The sequence below is a fragment of the Heteronotia binoei genome, chromosome 5, assembly GCF_032191835.1.
Source record: "Heteronotia binoei isolate CCM8104 ecotype False Entrance Well chromosome 5, APGP_CSIRO_Hbin_v1, whole genome shotgun sequence".
NCBI classification, from domain to species: Eukaryota; Metazoa; Chordata; class Lepidosauria; order Squamata; family Gekkonidae; genus Heteronotia; species Heteronotia binoei.
In genome coordinates this window covers 141,313,004-141,333,746 of record NC_083227.1, presented here as the reverse complement: position 1 = coordinate 141,333,746, position 20,743 = coordinate 141,313,004, and the positions used below count along the sequence as shown (strand labels likewise).

Genomic DNA, 20,743 nt, shown 5'->3' with positions numbered 1-20,743 from the left:
ATGTGTTTAGGCTTAATTATGTAAGGCAGAATCCTTCCTCCCCTTTTTAAACCAACAACATATTTGTGGAGAACATGGTATCCACATTTCATTCACCACCATATTTCTTCCCTCAGACTCTGGGGTCAGACTTCCTTCAAGACTCTGGGTTCAGAAGTACCTGGAGAAGCTGAAGTCTGGAAAGGTGGGGCTTAAGGAAAGGAGGGAACGATAGAGTATATGTCAAATTCCAGCTTCCAAAGCAGCCATTTTCTCAATCAGAAGGGAAATAAATGTGTTAGATAGATAGATAGACAGACAGACAGACAAGTGATATATGTAGTCTAGAGATCTGTTTTAATTCCAGGAGCTCTTCACCCCTCACCTGGAAGTTGGCAAGCCTACTAAGGTTGCGCCTATGATGTGCTTTTCTAGCGAGTCCCAACAGAATTCCTAGATGCTGTTGAAGGTATCTATAGGTTCTCTGCAGTGCCCATATGGCCTTATGTCTTTACGGACAATCCTCTGGTGATTATTCCTTATTCTTTTCTATCACAGCATCTGTCACACTGCTTCAAACTACAAAGATGCAGATATAAAACAGAAAAGAAACATAAAGGAGTAAAAAGTGGAGGGGACATGGATTCAAAGGAATCTGGGTTTTGAAGCTGTAAGGCACCAATAATATTATGATCTCAAAATGGATGGCTCATGGAAGGTTTGTTGGGATCCCTTGCCAAGAGAAAAGGTGTTATGGAAATGGAAGCTGATATTGGAATAGTAAGATTAATTGTTATGATTTTCCAGAAGATCAATGCACAGAGCTTTGCTATATACCAAGAAAACACACACAAAAGGCACTGATTTCACAGAAAGGGCCTTTTCCTATTTTGTGTATACACTGCTCTACTGAAGGTTTACTGGAATACAGCTGGACTCCCTGCTGCAGGATGCGCCGGGACTCAGACACACGCTCTAGATTCTAAGAAAAGTACTTCTTTTTTAATGAAAAGCCGCAGGAATAATTGGTTTTCCTCCCCTGCCCCAGCTTTGCTTTCTGGTTTGTTTCTGAAGTCAGTTTATGGTAGAGTTTTAATTATAAATGCCATTTACGCACTCACACTTACACACACTCAAAAGTAGACTGAATGAAGGTGATCTCATCCTGAATAAACATAGCAAAGGACAGACAGGAAGTCTCTAACCTAGAATAAACTGGCATGTAACCTTTTTTTGAAACCCTGTTCAAGCAAGGGAGGTAGGAAAGCAAACAAGGATACTGCAGAAGGCCCAAATGTGCTTGCCATTTGCAAAGAAAGAAAAAACAAGTTGCAGGCAAAGATACTCGATGAATGCCCCATCCACTGTATTGGGGAGCACCCCTGTGCCCTATTTGACACATGATGGGCTCCAAGGACCAAAGAAGAGTATAACTAGTTTTGTATGTCCAATAGTTTTGTATGTTTTGTTTCTTGTAAAGCAGCAGATCTCCTCCCTTTGCTGTTTCTGAAACTTGGTGGGATTTTAAAAACATTATAGGATGCATTATGGGATTATTTAGCATTATGGGATGGCCCACATCTTGGTTGGGAACCTAGGACCTACCAATGGCCTTTTATGAGCCCTCTAAAGCTCATTTCAACCATACTTTCCTGATGAACCACTTGAAAATACAGCCATGTAAAAGCAGCTTCATGTAGTGCTCTCTATGCATGAAACATCTTTCCATTTGACTCAGGGAATTTTCCATGTAATTATATAAGCCACAACAAAGAGAAGTTGTATTGATCTAATGAAAATTTCCCAAATGGAATAAGCAACTGAAATTGCTGAAAATGCATTTAATTTTTCAGGTTGCTCCAACACTAGAGATTGTGTATGGAAATACTGCTCTGTGTGAAAGCAACAAAATCAAGCACTTATTTCATAAGAGTGGAGGAAAGGCCAGATTCAAAGTCAAGTGTTTATCTTTCAAGCCTTGACAATAACGTCTCTTCAAATTCTTAGAGAACCTCACCCATAGATAACACATGTGGCTACATTTTGGTTTTATATTAGCTCCATGCCCATTTAATTCTAACAGAATCTATGTTTAATAATAATAATAATAATAATAATAATAATAATAATAATAATAATAATAAACTTTTATTTATATCCCGCCCTCCCCGCCAAGGCAGGCTCAGGGCGGCTAACAAGACATGGTAAAACCATGATACAATAAAACAATATATAATATAATTAATAATTTAAACAGTAAAACCAATAAAACAATATAACATTATAAAATAATCAAACTGTGTATAAGATGGCTCGGTGTTATTGATGTTATCAGGGGTTCCGTCTTAAAAAGCTAGCTGGAAGAGGACAGTTTTGCAGGCCCTACGGAATTGGTTAAAATCCCGCAGGGCCCGCACCTCTTCCGGCAGTTGATTCCACCATCGGGGGGCCTTCATAGAGAACGCCTGTTCTCTGGTAGTTTTTAGTTTGGTTTCTTTTGGCCCAGGGATTTCGTGAAGATTTTTTTAACTTGACCGTAGCGCTCTCTGGGGAACATATTGTTAGACCTTTAGGCCTTCTGCTCAGAATTGACTTTAGAATATAAGAATTGTAAGGATTAAACCAAGGCTAAGGCCTGCCAAGCCCCCTATCAGGGCAAGGAATCCAGCACCTTGAACTCACCAGATCATAAGCGGGATAACATCACTTCCAAGGGGAAACTGGAAGTGATGGTAGTAGCTGAAGGAATCACTGGTAGGCCCAGCACATCCAAGTAGGCCATGTAGGCGACCACCTATGGGAGCCACCTGGCCTACAGGGTCACTGGGCACACCCTCCCACCCCCACCCTCTCCCCATAGGTGGCCTGAGCAGCCTGCTAGGGTGGATGAGCCATCAGCAAATAAAAGCAGCTGGGTGCAAGACAAGAGGCTGCAAGGCAGGAAGGAAGCTCTCGACTTCTTCCTGCCGCTGCTCCACATCTTCCCTTCTCTTCCCAGCCTCAAGTGGTGAGGGCACCCAGTGGCTGGTCGGGGTGGTGACATGGAACAGCAGCGGATGCACTCCAGCACACCAGCTGGAGCCTGCCACTGCCACACTTGGGTGGGGAGGAGGGAAGGGCATGCAGCAGGTGGGAAGTCAGGTGTGGGAGGCAGCTTGCCTGGGGCGGCAGCCCCTTACCAGCACCCTAGCACCAGTGCTGATCACTGGAAACTCTCTGGTTCTTAATGCTACCACCATTGCTTTCGGGTTTTCTCCAGAAGTGACATCATTATGTTCTCAATGCCATCTCCCATTATGCCCCTCCCATGTCCCTCAGCCCTCCCTCCAGTTGCCAGGCTCAGCCTGGAAAATTTACATCTCTATCTACTCCAACGTTATTTCCAAAAGTGCCCAACCAGATAACTCTTGGCATTCACAAGCAAGGCATGCATTGGCTGCATGTAACATGTTGGCCTTCCCTACATGGTTTGGTATTAGAAGTACCCTGCTTCTGTGCACAGATGGTTTGTTATCACCTATAGCAGCTGATATTCATACACTCTATTGAATTTGTCTAATTCTTTCAAAAACTCATCTTACCTACTGGTCACCACCCCCATCTTGTGATAGTAAAAGGATTCTCCAGGCTTTTCTGGGATGCAACTGTATTACAACTGTGAGCTGTTTTGTTTTTTAGTCCTTCCTCCAGTAGGCCAGTAAGCGATAAGAGCAGGCACAGCTACGAGGCAGGAAAGAACTGACTGAAATGAAAAAAAAAAACCTCTCCTACCAGGCATCGTTCCTTCATTAGGGGCTCGCTGGAAACATGTTGCATGTAGCCAGTGTAGTTTTCTAAAGGATGTGTGTTTGGGAGCCTGTGCCAGAAATGAGCTTAGCGTAAATGAGCTATTAAACTTGGACATCCTGATGAAAAAATATTTACAGAGGAAACTCCTTAAATGGATATGTGCCAGTGGAATAACCCTAGTTACAGCTGACTACGTAAGTAAACTTGGGTGGCGCCCTCACTTTCCACAACCTATGGAGCTCATCTATGCAATGACATTTGTACAGACTACTAATAAATGTAGCCTAGCCCCCCCCCCCCCGTACTACTGAAAAAGGCAGAGGCCAGTTATATTGAAGCAGGAATATTTGGGGAAGTTTAGTTCAGCCTTGAGCGTCCATTAAAATTCCTGGCTTCCGAAGCATAAGGCAGGGCCCTCTTATTGGTGTGACATGGTTTGCAGCTACGCTAGAGATGCGCAGTCTTTTCCCTGACTCTCAAGTATACATTCTGAGGCTAGGAGCAGACTGCCAAACCAATCTACATATTGGTTTTTATCTGGTTCTTATGATGGAATACAGAATGCCTTGTTCAACATCTGAGAGGCCCTGCAAAGTCATAATAAACACCTTGGATTTCCAGCCAGAAGGAAACTGGTTTTTTGTTTATGGTGACAAATAGCCAGATCAACAGACTCACCCACCTGTCAGGAAGGGACAAGACTTATTCGATCTCCTGAGTATAGGGATGTCAGCCTCCAGGTGAGACCTGCGGATCTTCAGGAATTACAATTCATCTCCAGACTACAGAAATCAGTTCCCCTGGAGAAAATGGATGCACTGGAGGGTGGACTGAGTGATATTGTACCCCCACGGAGCTCCCTGTCTTTTCCTGGGCTCCATCCCCAGACCTCCAGGAATTTCCCAACCTGGATCTATCTCTACCCCCTACCGGTAGCCAGCAGGGACCTGGAAACCCTACCTGAGTTGGGGTAATAAAAGTTTGGGGATGTGTACCTGGCTATGTTTGGATAAGGTACTGGGTAGCACACACAGGAACTCAAACCCAATTTCAAAATAAGCCAAAAAGAAACCCATCTGGGAGAGTAAGGAGTTAAAAACCTGAACATACTGTTTTGAAGTATGCAGGCCAAGGGCCAGAAAATAGGGGAGAATTGAAGTAAAGGGTACTTTGACAAGCCTCTTGTTTTAAAATTCCAAGTTTGCTTGTGTCCATTCCTTGTAACAGAACGCCAAGATAAAACATGTGGCTTGTTCAACTTAGCTTCATGTTTCTTAGTCTGTAACACTTCTGCAATGTTTTGATATAATTTTCCAGTGCTCCTGTGCTCTCGTGAACAGAGTTGTATTTTAGCAAATAAATATCTTTCTTCTTTTTATCTAAAGATCTCAGAATGTGTTCAAAGATCTCACCTGGGGTGCATCCAACTACAGATAGCAAAAAAAAAGGGCAGAGTTTGAATGTGGGGTGGCTGGCTACTCAAGACAAGAGAGTGAAGGGCAAAGGCAAAATCCAAGCCCACTCTCTCTCTCTCACACACACACACACAGAGCTCCTATCTGCACCTCCAACTATGGATGGCAAAAGAAAGGGCAGTTTGAATGCGGGGTGGCTGGCTACTCAAGACAAGAGAGTGAAGGGCAAAGGCAAAATCCAAGCCCTCTCTCTCACACACACACACACATTCCCTGTTAGAAGAACAGACTGGCACTGTCTCTTAGTCCTCCAAGACTACAAACACCATAGAGCAAGCTAGAGAGCTAGGTTCATATGTCAGCCTCCTTCCTGTTTGTTCTGCTATCATTCACCCTCTCTAGTCAATAGAATATAAACTCAGGGAACTTCCTTCCTCCTTGTTCTCAGCTTTCTTTCTTCTTCCCTGCATGCATCAGGAGGAACAGCATGGTGTTTCTCCTGCTGAACTGAACTAAGCAGATAGCCTATTACAGACTCCAAAGCCGTCCAGTTAGATAGAGTAGTTTAGACACTCTTTCTCTCCACAATATTTTTATGCTATGTTTCTTTAAATAAATACACAAGTATTAGTTTCTGTAATGTACTGGGACTCGAGACGGGTTGAAGGCAACATACTTTATTAGGAGCACATTACAAGAGAGGGAACACGCGGGCCGGGTCCCACTTATATACATTGCCTGGAACTGCCCCCTCATTTGACCAGGCCAATACTGGTCAGTCCAAACTTCCCGCCACAGATCTTGGTGGGCGGGGCGTATGGCGAGCTACATCCGGGGACCCAGGGGTCGCCTTCTGTAGGGATCGCCATGCGGTACACAGCTTATGTGAATACATAACAGTTTCTTAACATAAAGCAAGGCTCTCTGCTCAGTTTGTAAGATAGTGTGGTAACCATTTGACTAGGCCATGCTGCTGCGCTGAAGCTCAGAAAGAGCATTCTGCTAAGTGAGGGTAAGGACGGCTGCTTGACCAGCCATCCTAAACCAGACCCAACATTCCCCACCACCTGTCAGGTACTCTTAGGTGAGGAGAGTGAGAAAGGGAGGAAGGGAGGGTCATTATCTGGGTTATCATTCTCAAGGTGGGGCCTGGTGTTCTCCCAGAAATTACAACTGTTCCCCAGACTACAGAGATCCATTCCTTTGGAGAAAATAGCTGCTTTCATGGGTGCATTATATCCTGCTGAGCCACATTCCAAACTCTACCATTCCTATGCACCATCCCCAAACGTCCAGGAATTTTTCAATCCATAGTTGGCAATCCCACCAGTGTATCATTGCCATGGTTTTTTGTATGTTTGTTTAGAGATTGTTTAAAGAGAGATGAAATGATGGGTGAGGGATAGAAAGAATCTGATGATCTGGTGAAAGAAGGCAAAAAGGTGAACATGTTTTTCAAAAATGGGTCCCCTGTAGCATGCTGAAGTAATATGCGGATCCCGCATCTGTCAAGAGTGAAGGCTTCTGTTCCCTTAATTGGTGCAAGTAGGTGCATTCCTCCAGTGTTGAATTCATGCATATTCTGGAGCTCAGTTGGAAAACCCCTACTTTTTTAACTCTCCTGTGTCCTAGCTTTTGGTGTCTTAATGCATAGATGCTGCTTCTCTTTCTTTGACTCCACCTCTTCCCTGTCTCTTCATTCCCATCTAGGCTGTCTCTGTGTTTTGGATCTGGAGTCTCTCTCACTCTTGGGAAGCTACATTTTGGGTTGCTTGCTGTAATGGAATTTTAGAGACCCCATCCTAGTAAAGCTCTAGGTAGGCTTTTCAACTAGTTAAATAAGTTAACTGTCTTGCTTTGCAGCAGTTAATTCGTACGTTATTTGAATTAAAACACATTTATATGTAGAAAACTCTCAATTACAGTGGCTTTTTGAGACCATCTTTAAGATTCCTCCTCATCAAATTTGGCTCAGGAAGGAAGGAGCTGTTGGGTTGAATCCATCAATCCATATGTGTAGTGTTCACAGACCTTCCCTGTTTTCCCTTTTTCCCAGGAGTCTCATCTGACTCCAGGAAAGTTGATTCCTGCATTCATGGGACCCACGTGGATAGTCATGTAGGTCCATGGCCAACAGCAAATTGGGAGAAGGTGGTGAAATCAACCTCCTTCTAACCACGCAGCTGCACTGAGTCCAAACCAGATCTTGCTTGCCCCTTCACGTCCCAAGTGACAAACATTATTGACCACCAAAAAAAAAAAAAGGATTGTTTTGCTTTTGGATTTAAACTTTAGCTGACTAATTATATTGATTAATCTCCCTTTGGATTCCAACCCTCCTCAATTAGATTATTAATTTCAGTGGGATTTATTTCCAAAGAATTATGTGAAGGGCCAAAAAAAAAATCTGTAGTTACTCAATACATTATCCATATTTATGGCAATAGGAACCAGACATACAGCTTACTAGAGTGTTGATGGTTTTAGAGCGTGCCTTTCCTTGCACTGGGCTTGAATTGTTCATTTGTAAGGGTTTTTTTAAAAAATTTGTGTTCTAAAATGCAGCAACCAGGACTTTTTTTGAGCAGGAATGCAGTTCCGGCTGGCTTAGTGTCAGGGGGTGTGGCCTAATATGCAAATGTGTTCCTGCTGGGCTTTTTCTACAAAAAAGCCCTGTGTGAAACAAGGTGATGTCAGGGGGTGTGGCCTAATATGCAAATATGTTCGTGCTGGGCTTTTTCTACCAAAGATTTTTTTTAAAAAGCTGTGGCAGCAACTGTAACCCATGTGATCAATTTGATACACGTCTAAGGGATTGCATCTGTCCAAGGAGTTCAAGACAAAATATATGAAAAACACCTCCCACCACCACCTTTTAACGTTGCAACAACTGTGTGACATAGATTAGGCTGAGAATTAGTGAGTGACTCAAAGTCAGCTAGTGAACACCATAGTTGAGCAGGGATTGGAAAGTAGATGATGAGATTCTCCTTCTAGAGCCAGTTGAGTCATGGAATTTTTTCCCTTTACAACTGTGCAGCAAGACCTGAGCAAAATCCACATGCTGCTGTCAGAAGAATGCTCAAATGTCTGTTTGCCATAAGAACATAAGAGAAGCCATGTTGGATCAGGCCAACTCAAGCCTGATTGTTACAAGGAGAGGGGAAATGGTGGCTGCAGGACTGGGAGATCAAACCTTCTCACCACCTATCCAGGGCTGCTGGGATCTTTTCCAAAACTTCCCAGTAAAGCCGGTTTGGGACAGGGTTAGAGAAAAGCTGGGGGGGAGGGCTGAGAGCTCACAGAAGCACCATGATGCTGGGGGGAAGGGGGGAACAAACCCACTTCCCAAGAGCTTTGAACAAAGACGGTGAGGGGTCTGGAGACCAGGTTCTATGAGGAAAGGTTGAAGGAGCTGGGGATGTTTAGCCTGGAGAAGAGGTGGCTGAGAAGTGATAGGATCACCATCTTCAAGTAATTGAAGGGCTGTCATAGAGAGGAGGGTGTGGAATTGTTTTCTGTGGCCCCGGAAGGTAGGACCAGAACCAGTGGGTTGAAATTAAACTCAAGAGTTCCTGGTTCAATATTCCTGACTGTTAGAGCAGTTCCTCAGTGGAACAGGCTTCCTCGGGAAGTGGTGGGCTCTCCTTCCTTGGAGATTTTGAAGCAGAGACTAGATGGCCATCTGACAGCAAAGAAGATCCTCTGAATTTAGGGGGAGGTACTTGTGAGTTTCCTGCAGTGTGCAGGGGGTTGGACTAGATGACCCTGGAAGTCCCTTCCAGCTCTGTGACTCTATGACTGTTAAGAGCGGTTCCTCAGTGGAACAGGCTTCCTCAGGAGGTGATGGGCTCTCCTTCCTTGGAGGTTTATAAACAGAGGCTAGATGGCCATCTGACAGCAATGTGGATCCTGTGAATCAGTCAGATCATGAGAAGGAGGGCAGGAAAGGCTGCATCCGAGCTTAGTTCTCATGGCCCTTTCTTACACGCCCAGGCCACTTTGGGATCAGTCAGATACTTTTCTCCAGGCCAGTTTGGCCAGAGATCCTGGAGATCCTTGCCATCCTCTGGGCATGGAGCAGGGGCCACTGGGGATATGTGCAGAGGGGGAGGGGCGGAGGTGTTTGTGAGTTTCCCGCACTGTGCAGTGGGTCGAACCAAATTATTCCGGAGATCCCCTCCCACTCTATGATTTTAACCCATCATAACCCATGTGGAAACAGGCTCCGTGCTCCAAATCAGCACCTCCAACCAGGGTGGCCCCGTTTCCCCTTCCTTGTGCGGCGGTGTAAATTCAGGCAGGTCCTGTCTCTACCGGCTGGGGTACAGCACAGCCCCCACCCCCTCAGCCCACCCCAAGCTGTCAGCACAGGAACTGGGATTTGGGAAACAGCCGCAAGGAGAAGGAAGAGGAGATCCACCCCCCCCAGCCTTTGGCCGCCTGCCCTCTCCCCTGCCGCCTTCCTCCTTCCTTCCCACCTCATCCTGTCTTTGTTTTTCACTCCCTTCACCCCACAGGTGTCAGGTGGGACAACATCAGGATCTGGGGGAAGCAGAACACTCCCTCCCCCTCCCCCACCACAGAGGCTGAGGAGGGTCTGGCTTCTGGGCTCAGGGCTCTGCAGAGAGGGAGCCAATGTCCAAGGTCTCCCTAATGCTCCGGATTAGCCCTCCTGCCTTGAACCTTGTCCTGGAGGGGAGCAAAGCATACCCCCCCCCCCTGCTTCCCAAGTCCTTGTTTACAGGCAGTTCAATTCTGCGCCCTGCCCAATCCAGCCCCACTGCAAGACACCTTGGGGGTCGCCTCCTCCTTCCCACCAGCTGCAGGTCTGAATTCTCTAATCACAGAGTTGGCAGGGACCTCCAGGGTCATCTAGCCATGATAATGTAAATTAGGAGGTCACAGAGCATGGTGGCAAATAGGCATGTGCACAATTTCATATATAATTTTCTTCATGGAACTGTGACATAGAACTGTGAAAATAGCACATTTGAATCCTTCAGCTGTATTTTTTCTTCTGACACTCAGCAAGAGAAAAAAACTAGTCTTGGCTCTTTTTTAGTCCCCTGTGCTAAGAATGCAGCTGCTCTGCTTCCTCTGCTCCTCCATTACCCACTCTATTTGACAGCAACATTTAGAGACCTGTGTAAAGCAGATTCAAGTGTTGTTCAAATGCCAAATTCCAACGCTCAGAGAAGAACAAAGCAGCCACAAATGACTGAAAGTCTTCTCCTAGCCCATCTGCTAATTATGCAGCATACTCTCTAAAGAGTGTCTAATTGAAGGAGAGGAGCTACAGCAGCCTGTGTTTTCCAGAGGTAAAGTCATGTGAGGATTCAGTGTCTTTTTACAGGCCAAAGCAATTAAAACAAAAACACACCATACAATGTGAACTGAGAATCTGTAGTCCACAATCCCACAGAAAGCAATTATTGCATTTAGTAATTGTTGTTGGCTACACCATCTACTTTGCCCTATTACTACATGACCTAATTAATTCTGGAGAGTTTTCAGGTTCCTCTACACCAAAACAATGGTTCATCTTATTAAGTCATTTAAGCGTCACCTTCTAAAACTCCTTGCTACTGGCAATGGTAGCACATTCCCCCTCATTACTTTTCTCTTGCCGTAGTATGCATTGTTTGACTTTTTTCCCCCCTTTTGGCTGAACCTGCTGATGTTTAAGGGTAAAAATTATATATAGGTGACTGGTTAAAACTGGATTCCAGATATGTGCAGGGAGTCAGACCAGACGATTTAATGATCTCCTCAGATGGTGAAATTTTATGAATCTGTCAAAAAGAAAGAAAAATGGCTGATCTCTAAAATTGTTTCCTTTCCCAAATGACATTTGTAGTTGAAAAAAAACTGCACAACAAATCAACACAGCTTCTATAAAATTGTATGTGAGAGGTATGCCGATATTTATTTATTTATTTTAAATATCTATAGCATGTTTTTCCAAGTGGCATAAATTACAAGAAAAATTAGATAATCCATAAAACTAAAAGTTACAATGCAGTATAACAATATCAAACAGCAGGTAGAAATTTAAGAAATTAAAATCTGTACCAGTTACACCTATGATGTAGGGTTCTGCAGACCTGGGGGAATCCCATGGTTGCAGAAAGATCTGAAAATCTGAAATTTTTGTTAGTGGAAGCCTAATTTGGGGATAACCACTCAAGAGATGTGCAGATATTACACACACACACCAAAAAAACCCCTACCCGAACTGGTCAGTATTCGGACATTGAACAAGATGCAGAAAGGGGGGGTCAAAATGGAAGTGAGAGGAAAGCAGCAGAAAAGGGAAGAAGATGAGATAATGGCAGCAGGAGGGAAAAGGAGAAGCTCATGGTTACTGACTCTTAGTTGTTGATGCTTTTTTGTATATTATAGATTGTTTTCCTGCTATAGAGTTCAGAGCATCTGATATACTGTTCCATTTCTCATTTAGGTGGCCAGGCTCACTTAGCTCCAACAAAAGAACTACAGTATATCTTGTTCCCTCCAATCATACTTTACTTTCTTGCTGTTATATTCCCTCCGCCCCCGCCCCCCAATTGTAGTTCGGTTGCTGCTGACTGCGGAAAATATTGGTGAGGTGTATATAAAGAGCACAGAGTCTGGACAGTACTTGGCTATGGATGACAACGGACTTTTATATGGCTCGGTAAGTATGAGGTTTCTGTGAGAATGAACTTGGGGAGGTTTTGAGGTTTGTGCCTTAGCCCACAAGCAGAAATTAGATGGTGTTTGTTGTTTTTGCTATTGGATTGCCGCCCTTTGTGCAGCATTATTTCTGGAAAAATAAATAAAATAATTGGAGACAACATTCCTAAAATATTTCAGATACTGGATTTCTTACTCAGAAGGAACAATATTGTATCAGCTGCCAAATCACAGAGGGTGATACCTTTAGGTATCCTGAGTTGAATTTAGTCCTAGGATAAACAAACATCACAGATGTTGCATGCGGTATTCATCTAGCACCCACAGATGCTGAGAGAAGAGTGAGCAGACACACTGACAGTTTTAATAGTGAAGGAGCAGAATTAGGCAGCAGCAATCCCACAGGATAATCGCTCGTAGGCCCCAATGGGTCTTTGGCCATATTGGTCAACTGAGATATAGGCAGCTTTTCAGCATTGCCAGTTATGTGGGTCATCACTTTGTCTCAGTCTCTTTTTCACAGACAACAACCCAGTCATAGATAAGTAGTAACAAGCCACCCAGTCATTTCATTTGTCTCCCTTTATGAAGTCACCACCCTCTTTTTCTTCAGCAGTTACCAACGGAAGAATGTTTGTTTCTGGAAAAGGTAGAAGAAAACAATTATAATACCTATAGATCGAAGAAGCATGAAGATAAGAACTGGTTCGTTGGCTTAAAAAAGAATGGAAAAAGTAAACTGGGACCGCGGACGCATCGTGGCCAAAAGGCTATACTTTTCCTTCTTCTACCAGTATCTCCTGATTAGACAAGTTTACCTCACAAAGTACAGTATGTCCCTTAGGATTAACCACCCAGCAGCCTTTCCATTTCCTTTCCATTTATTCTGCCACTCTGGGGAACATTAAAAGGGACAAAAGTGTATGGGACAAAAAAAAAAAAGCAAACTATATTAAATATGCACCCACTGCTATCATAATACAGATGCATCCCACAATATTATCTCTAAAATGGACTAAGTGAATTATAGTCATAGATAGGCATGTACACACAGTTCCTACAGCCATACATAGTAAGGCTTCCCTTTTTGAAACATGTATTTGATATTATAATTTTCAAAGACAGCTTTTCATACTCCTTATTTATTGTGTGGAAGCATAATTGATGACACTGGAATTGGTCTTTCCTTTGAAACAAATTAATTTTGTGCTTTTTAGGACCAAATACATAACATTTTCTTCAAATAATAGTGCTCTGATTCTTGATAGCATCTGTTATATGAAATGTGTATTTATTTTTTAAGTAAAGTTGTATACATTCTAAACTGTTAAACAATTTCAGTAATACTGTATACTGTTGAACAATTTTAACTGTAAATTATCAAAGTACTATATACAGTAATAAGGGGGAAAGAAATCAAGATTTTGGTAACGAAAATGACCACATATTGAAAAACACAAAGGATATAATAGAAGTTTGAGTACACTTCTGTAAGTCCAATTGAAATCAGCAGGATTGCCTTTGTGGCTAAATCATTTATTTCAGCAGGATTAAAGAATGTGATCCACAACTTAGTTGTACTGTATTGATATCAGTTGTCATCCTGCACCAACAGCCAGCTGAACACAGCAGCCCACCAACACTTTTCCTGGCACCCACCAAGTGTTTTTAGGAAGTGGGCAGGGCATCTTTTGAGCAGGAACACACAGGAACACAGTTCTGGTTGGCTTGGCATCAGGAGTGTGGCCTAATAAACAAATGAATTCCTGTTGGGCTTTTTCTACCAAAAAATCCCTAGAAGTGGGCATAGGGTTGCCAAGTCCAATTCAAGAAATATCTGGGGACTTTGGGGGTGGAGCCAGGAGACATTAGGGGTGGAGCCAAGATCAAGGCTTTGACAAGCATAATTGAACTCCAAAGGGAGTTCTGGCCGTCGCATTTAAAGGGACGGCACACCTTTTCAATTCCTTCCTTCCATAGGAAATAATGAAGGGTAGGGGCACCTTCTTTTGGGGCTTATAGAATTCGACCCCCTGGTCCAATCTTTTTAAAACTTGGTGGGTATTTTGGGGAGAGGCACTAGATGCTGCGCTGAAAATTTGGTGCCTCTACCCCCCCAAAAAGCCCCCCCAGAGCCCCAGATACCCGCGGATCAATTCTCCATGATTTTCTATGGGAATAAATCTCCATAGGGAATAACAGAGTTCCCAGCAGACATTTCCCTCCCCTCCCCCCGCTTTCTGACGACCCTGAAGCGGGGGGAGGGCCTCCAAACCGGGGGATCCCCTGCCCCCACCTGGGGATTGGCAACCCTAAGTGGGCAGGGCTTTTTCCTAGCAGGGCTTCTGATTGGCCATTGGACATCTGATTGGATGTTCAGATTTTTAAAACATTGCTTCAACGGCAGTTGTCATCACAGCACAAGGAGCTTCACAGTGTAGCTGAACATAAGCTGTGTAAAAGAAAGCATTTTAAACAGAATGTTAAACAGAGTTTTTACTTAAAATCCTGAGTAGTTACTATTAGAATTATGCATGACCTCTCTCTCTCTGATGTAAGCAGCCCCGTGGCAGAGTGGTAAAGCTGCAATACTGCAGTCCTAAGCTCTGCTCACGATCTGAGTTTGATCCCAGCAGTAGCTGGGTTCAGGTAGCTGGCTCAAGGTCGACTCAGCCTTCCATCTTTCCAAGGTCGGTAAAATGAGTATCCAGCTTGCTGGGGGGAAAGGCAAAGGCAATGACTGGGGAAGGCAATGGCAAACCACCCCATAAAAAAGTCTGCCATGAAAACGTTGTGATGTGGCATCACCCCAGAGTCAGAAATGACTGGTGCTTGCACAGGGGACTACCTTTACCTTTACTTTCTCTCTCTCTGATATTTGATGTTTGGCTCTACCGCCTGTGGCAGCCATTTTGTGGTTGGCTCTGCATCCTGTGGCTGCCAGTTTTTAGTTGAGCCCACCACCCTGCGTCAGAATTTCAAAGATATCCACAGAGTCAAAGAAATTGGAGACCCCTGCCACAGGCTTACCTGTCAAGAGGCAACAAGGCCCACAGTGACATAACGAGCTCATCACTTCATTGATTGAGGATCAAGCCCTCTGACTGAAATCCCCATTTTGTCATGAAGCTCACTGAATGATCTTAGACCAGTCACTTCCCCCCTCACAGTTTAATCTACTTTATTGGCTGTGATGACAAAATAGTGGGAGGAAACCATGTCTGCCTCTAGGGAAAAGTAGGTTAAAAATTAAGTAACTAAAGACTGTCAGAAACAGTCTTTTAGAAACATTTAGAAACAGTGCAGCATCTGGCCTTTGACTCCAGTATGATGTCATTTGATGATGATGATGATGATGGTGATATTGAATTTATATCCCGCCTTATACTCTGAATTTCAGTGTCTCAGAGCAGTCACAATCTCCTTTACTCCCCCCTCCACAACAGACACCCTTTGAGGTAGGTGGGGCTGAGAGAGCTCTTACAGCAGCTGCCCTTTCAAGGACAACTCCTATGAGAGCTATGGCTGACCCAAGGCCATTCCAGCAGTTGCAATCAGAGGAGTGGAGAATCAAACCCAGTTCTCCCGGATAAGAGTCTGCATACTTAACCACTAAACCAAACTGGCTCTCCTGGCACATTTCTCCCATCAGGATAAATATCACCACCATCATCTATTTCATGGCTTTGAGGGCATGTGTTTCTAATATACCTGCATTTTCTTGAGGCTTCAGAAACATTGGCACAGTTTGGTACAGTCGGGGCTGGATCTTCCACTAGGCGACCTTAGGCAGCTGCCTGGAGTGCAGAGTACCTGTAGCTGGTATTTTGTGTGTGTGTGCACGCATGTGCACACACACACACCTGGAAGTCATGTCAGCCTCTAGTAACTGACCTCTACTGGGGGCCTAGATGATATTCAGAGAGGTGGCTGAATAGAGTCTGCCCTCCCAACTTTGTTATTTCAAGGAGGATTCCCATCCAAATACTTGCCAGAGTTGGCCGTGCTTAGCTTCCAGGATCTGACAAGATCAGGCTTGCCTGGGCTATCCAGGTCAGGGAGCAATTGCATTTCCCCCACAATTCATCTGTTTTTGAAAAATGGTTATCAGTGCTGGGGTGGGACACACAAGTACTTAGTCTTGCCTAGGGTGCCAAACAGTCTAGGTCCAGCCCTGGGTATAGTGCTGCACAGCAAAGGTTTCTCTGGGCTATAGGTTAACTTTGAAGCATGATGGAAATCCATTCCAATTACTACATGCTTAAATACCCAGATTCCAAGTGATATGCTAGGATCAATTCTCCATGTCTTTTCGTAACATATGTGCGAGGCCTAGGGTTGCCAATCCCCAGGTGGGGGCAGGGGATCCCCGGGTTTGGAGGCCCTCCCCCCACTTCAGGGTCATCAGAAAGCGGGGGGAGGGGAGGGAAATGTCTGCTGTGAACTCTATTATTCCCTAGGGAGATTTATTCCCATAGAAAATAATGCAGAATTGATCCGCGGTTATCTGGGGCTCTGGGGGGGGCTGTTTTTTGGGGTAGAGGCACCAAATTTTCAGCACAGCATCTAGTGCCTCTCCCCAAAATACCCCCCAAGTTTCCAAACGATTGGACCAGGGGGTCCAATTCTATGAGCCCCAAAAGAAGGTGCCCCTATCCTTCATTATTTCCTATGGAAGGAAGGCATTGAAAAGGTGTGCGGTCACTTTAAATGTGAAGGCCAGAACTCCCTTTGGAGTTCAATGATGCTTGTCACAGCCTTGATCTTGGCTCCACCCCTAATGTCTCCTGGCTCCACCCCCAAAGTCTCCTGGCTCCACCCCCAAAGTCCCCAGATATTTCTTAAATTGGACTTGGCAACCCTAGCGAGGCCTTATGTGATTCACAGACCATAGTTATAGCCTAGATTCCTTGTACTTGCTCAGTTCCATTGATTTCCTTTCATGTTTAAAAGACTAACCCAGTTCAAGTAATTATCCTTCATCATTGTAGTGGTTTTAGGATAAAATTGTGAATCTGCCAGTGGCAAGGCCTCATTGAATTTCTCTCATCCAAAGACAAATTTTATGAATCCCTATTATTTTATTGCACTTCCAAAATTGCTTGATCAGCTATTTGTTTTGCTGATCAAGCCATCTGAATTTTTCAGTTGCTAGGGGAAGCAAACAATATTTTCCTGTACTGATGTCTGTCCCCCCCACAATAGACTTTTACTTTCAGATGAACTTCAGTTGCAAGAAAACATTCTGATTAGCTTCTGCTTAAATATGCAGTCTGCATTGGACACACAAAATCAAGGCATTCAAAATCCTTTTGAATATCTAGGCCTTGGATTCAGTAGGAGCTCACAGGAGCACAGCTCCTGAACCTTTCTGAGGGTTCCCCCTTTTCCTCCTCGTCTACCTTTTCCACTGAATAGTAGGTGCAGCTGCATAACAATCCCTGGATTAGGAAAGCAGGCAGCCAGCCAGCCATCAGGGGCTTTGCCAGGCCCCCAGCAGCCCTCATTAACCCCTGGAGAAATCCACACCACCCTTTCTACACTTCTTATGTGGCTTGCTGGCCTTTGGATTGGGGGTGGGGGGCAATCCAGAAGAGCCCCAGGTGAGAGAGGCCTGCTTGGGCTGGCTGGATCTCTAGCCAGCCCAAGCAGGCCTCGCTTGCCCAGGGATCTCCTTTCTTGCATTGGGTTGCTTTTGGATGGGGTGGGTGGTGGTGGCATATGCTAATGAGTTATGTTAATGAGCTCTGCCACATATTTTTCTACAAAACGACCCCTGTGAATATCTCAATCTGAGGTGGTTGTTTTTTACCTCATTACTATAAGCACAGCCAAGAGACAACTCCCATTGGTATTATTTCTTCATACAAATAAAGTTCCTGCCATTTCTTGAGTGTCTCCAAAGACACACATGATTCCAGAACAAACATGAATATGGGGCGCTCTGTTACCTACAAACCAGTTGTTCCAAAACCAGCACGGCAGGTTCATAAATTCTTTTAGGCCAATTCTCTAATAATAAATGCAAGACTGACATTTCTAAAGGAATGCTTCATTTCCTGATTGTTTCCTCATTTCACCCTCATTGTCTGTTTTGGAAAGGGCTCACTGGAAGAGCACATGAACATATGAAGTGATTATACTGACTTATAGACTACCACTCCACTAAGCAAAGTTGCAAACCATCCTCCAGCCTAAGGAAACTTCCTATGAGAAAAGTGGCTTCAGACTTTGCCGTGTGACCTAAGAACATAAGTAGAGCCCTGCTGGATCATACCAGTTGCCCAACTAGCGGCGGCAATGGGGGGGAGGGGGAGAAGCAGCAATCGGGGCAGGGAAGGAAGTGGGGAGAAGCAGTGGCAATGGGGGGGAAAGCAGCGATTGGGGTGGGAAGGGAGGTGGGGAGAAGCCGTGGCACCGGGGGAAGAAGCAGTGATTGGGGCAGGGAAGGAGGCAGGGAGAAGTGGCGGCAATGGGGAAAGAAGCAGCGATCGGGTCGAGGAAGGAGGCAGGAAGAAACTGCGGCAATAGGGGAAGTAGCAGCGATTGGGGCAGGGAGGGAGGGGAAAGAGGTGGGAAGAAGTGGCAGCAGGGAGGGAGGAGAAGGAATTTTTTTAAACAAAAGGTGGGGGCGCTGAATTTGGCACCCCTCCAGGGCCAGCGCCCTAGACAAGTGCCTAGTTTGCTTAGTGGAAGAGCCGGCTCTGCACACAGCAGCTAACCAGTTGTCCCAAAGTACTAACAAGCAGAGCATAGAGGCCAAGACTTTTCTTTGATGTTGCCTCCTTGGCACTGGGATTGAGGGGTTTACTGCCTCTGAATTTGGAGATTCCCTTTAGTTCGATTGAGTAGTAGCCGCTGATAGAATCTGTTAGATAGAACCCTCCATGAATCTGTTGCAATGCCCTTTCTCCACTCACCCTCAACAGCATCTCTCCCTCAGGTTCAGGGTTATCAGTAGGTCAGGCTGTGTCTTTTAAAATATAAAGAGAGCTATGACCATTTCACATCTCAGGTCCTCTCTCTCACTCCCAAAGTCATCCACAGACAGGGTAGCCCAGCTCCCTTTAGTAATTAGCCCTCACTCACACAGAACTATCAGGGTTGGGACTCAAATACTGTTCCAGTCACTCACTGCCACCAATAATTCATATCCTATCCTGTGTATGATTCTTTCCCTTAAATATGCAGCCCACAGAATTAATCAAAACAAGAAAACATTTATTTATGTTATGAACAAAACACTGAGACCGATTTCGCATGAGACTTGTTCCGGGTGGAGAGTCCTTTCACAACCAGGGCTCTTTTCCGTTTTCGCATAAGTTGCCCCGGAACTGCAAGTTGGCACAATGCTCTTCTGCTGCAAGCAGGATCCTCTTCCAAGTGGTTTCTGCTTGCCAGGGGAGAACGGCACGCCAACTCGCAGCTCCGGGGCAACTTGTGCGAAAATGAAGAAAAGTACCGGGATCAAAAGGGCTCTCCATTCGGAACAAGTCCTAGTGAAAAATCAGTCTGAGAAAAATAAGAATAAGAAACAATGGCCGTTTTCCCACTGAGCTTACCTCGGAGCGACGTCCCTCTTCACCGCGCAGCGTCTGCGCGGATTTCCCACCAACTGCTCCGAGGCTGCTCCGAGGAACCAGGAAGTTCCCGACCTTTTGCGTCGCAAATGGAAACCGCTAAAAACCAGTTTATGTTAGCGACGCAAAAGCCGCGACTCTACTTGGTTACTCGGAGCAGTTGGTGGGAAATCTGCACAGACGCTGCGCGGTGAAGAGGGACGTCGCTCCGAGGTAAGCTCAGTGGGAAAACGGTCAATGTTTAGTTTCCATTGAACTCTTGAACTGAGATACTGTTCCTGCATTTGAGATCCTTCAGTTACAAATTTTCTGCCTGCTCTAAGCAGCTCTTCTGCATGAAAGCTTATACCTGGAATAAAACATGAAAGCATATACCTATAAATGTTGTTGGACTTAAAGGTGCCATTGAACTCAAACTTTGTTCTGCTGCTTCACACCAGCATGGCTACCCATGTGAATGTACAGTTCTACTCTGTCAAACATTCTCCTTCCCCCACTCAGGGTTGCCAGGTCTGTGTTGAAAAATACCTGTGGGGGCTGATCCAGGAGACGGCAAGGTTTGGGGAATGGAGGGGTACCAGCATTGTCTAATGCCATAGAGTCCACCCTTCAAAGCAGCCATTTTCTCCAGGGGAGCTGATCTCTGCCAGCTAGAGATCAGTTGTAAAAGCAGATCTTCAAACCCCACCTGGAGGGTTATGTAACACAACCAAAAGGCTATCGTGATACAAAATCACTAAACATTCATCAAATTCCGACACAATTCCATAACATATACTAAGGCAAAGGTACAAAATATAACAAGTCCCAGTACTACAGAAGGCAATGCATGCAATGCAAAAAATACAGGCACCAACGCTTACATGTGAGGAATCTTCCTTTAGCTTTCTGGATGTTCAAAGTCCTGAATAAAGATAATAATCCTCTTGGTCCTGGTGTTGCCGTATGAAATATGGAATCCCATGGACAGGTAGTTGACTTGGTACACCTGCTTCAAGACTTTCTTCAACAAGAGATATTCCAAGTTCATACTGAAATATTAAATATAATATTCATGCTGCTACAATGCTGATATTACATGCCAACCAGTATTGCAACCCAACCTCACATACAGGAATATGCATCCATACTTACAATATTTCTTTCAAAATCAATCACAATCCAAATCTTTGTGAATTTCAAAATCCACTAGGTCTCCATGAATCTCTTACAACTGGCACTCGCTCATCCCATTTAATGGAAAAATTGCATGCTTATGACAGCTTTAAATATCTCATTCTGTATAAACATGAAATGCAAGGT

At 44.6% G+C, this 20,743-nt stretch overlaps 1 protein-coding gene across 3 annotated transcripts in view; it reads left to right on the top strand.

The window, feature by feature from the left end:
* The window catches only part of FGF1 (fibroblast growth factor 1), a 77,343-nt gene extending 63,896 nt beyond the window's left edge, over positions 1-13,447 (top strand). The window contains exons 3-4 of one of the 3 annotated variants that reach the window (XM_060240531.1): positions 11,759-11,862; positions 12,478-13,447. In XM_060240531.1, the coding sequence (XP_060096514.1) occupies positions 11,759-11,862; positions 12,478-12,669 (296 nt within the window). In that variant the 3' untranslated portion in view covers positions 12,670-13,447. Of the gene's footprint in view, positions 1-11,758; positions 11,863-12,452 lie in introns of all 3 variants that reach the window. The other 2 variants (XM_060240530.1, XM_060240532.1) reach the window with 2 other exon arrangements.
* Positions 13,448-20,743: the final 7,296 nt, after the last annotated feature.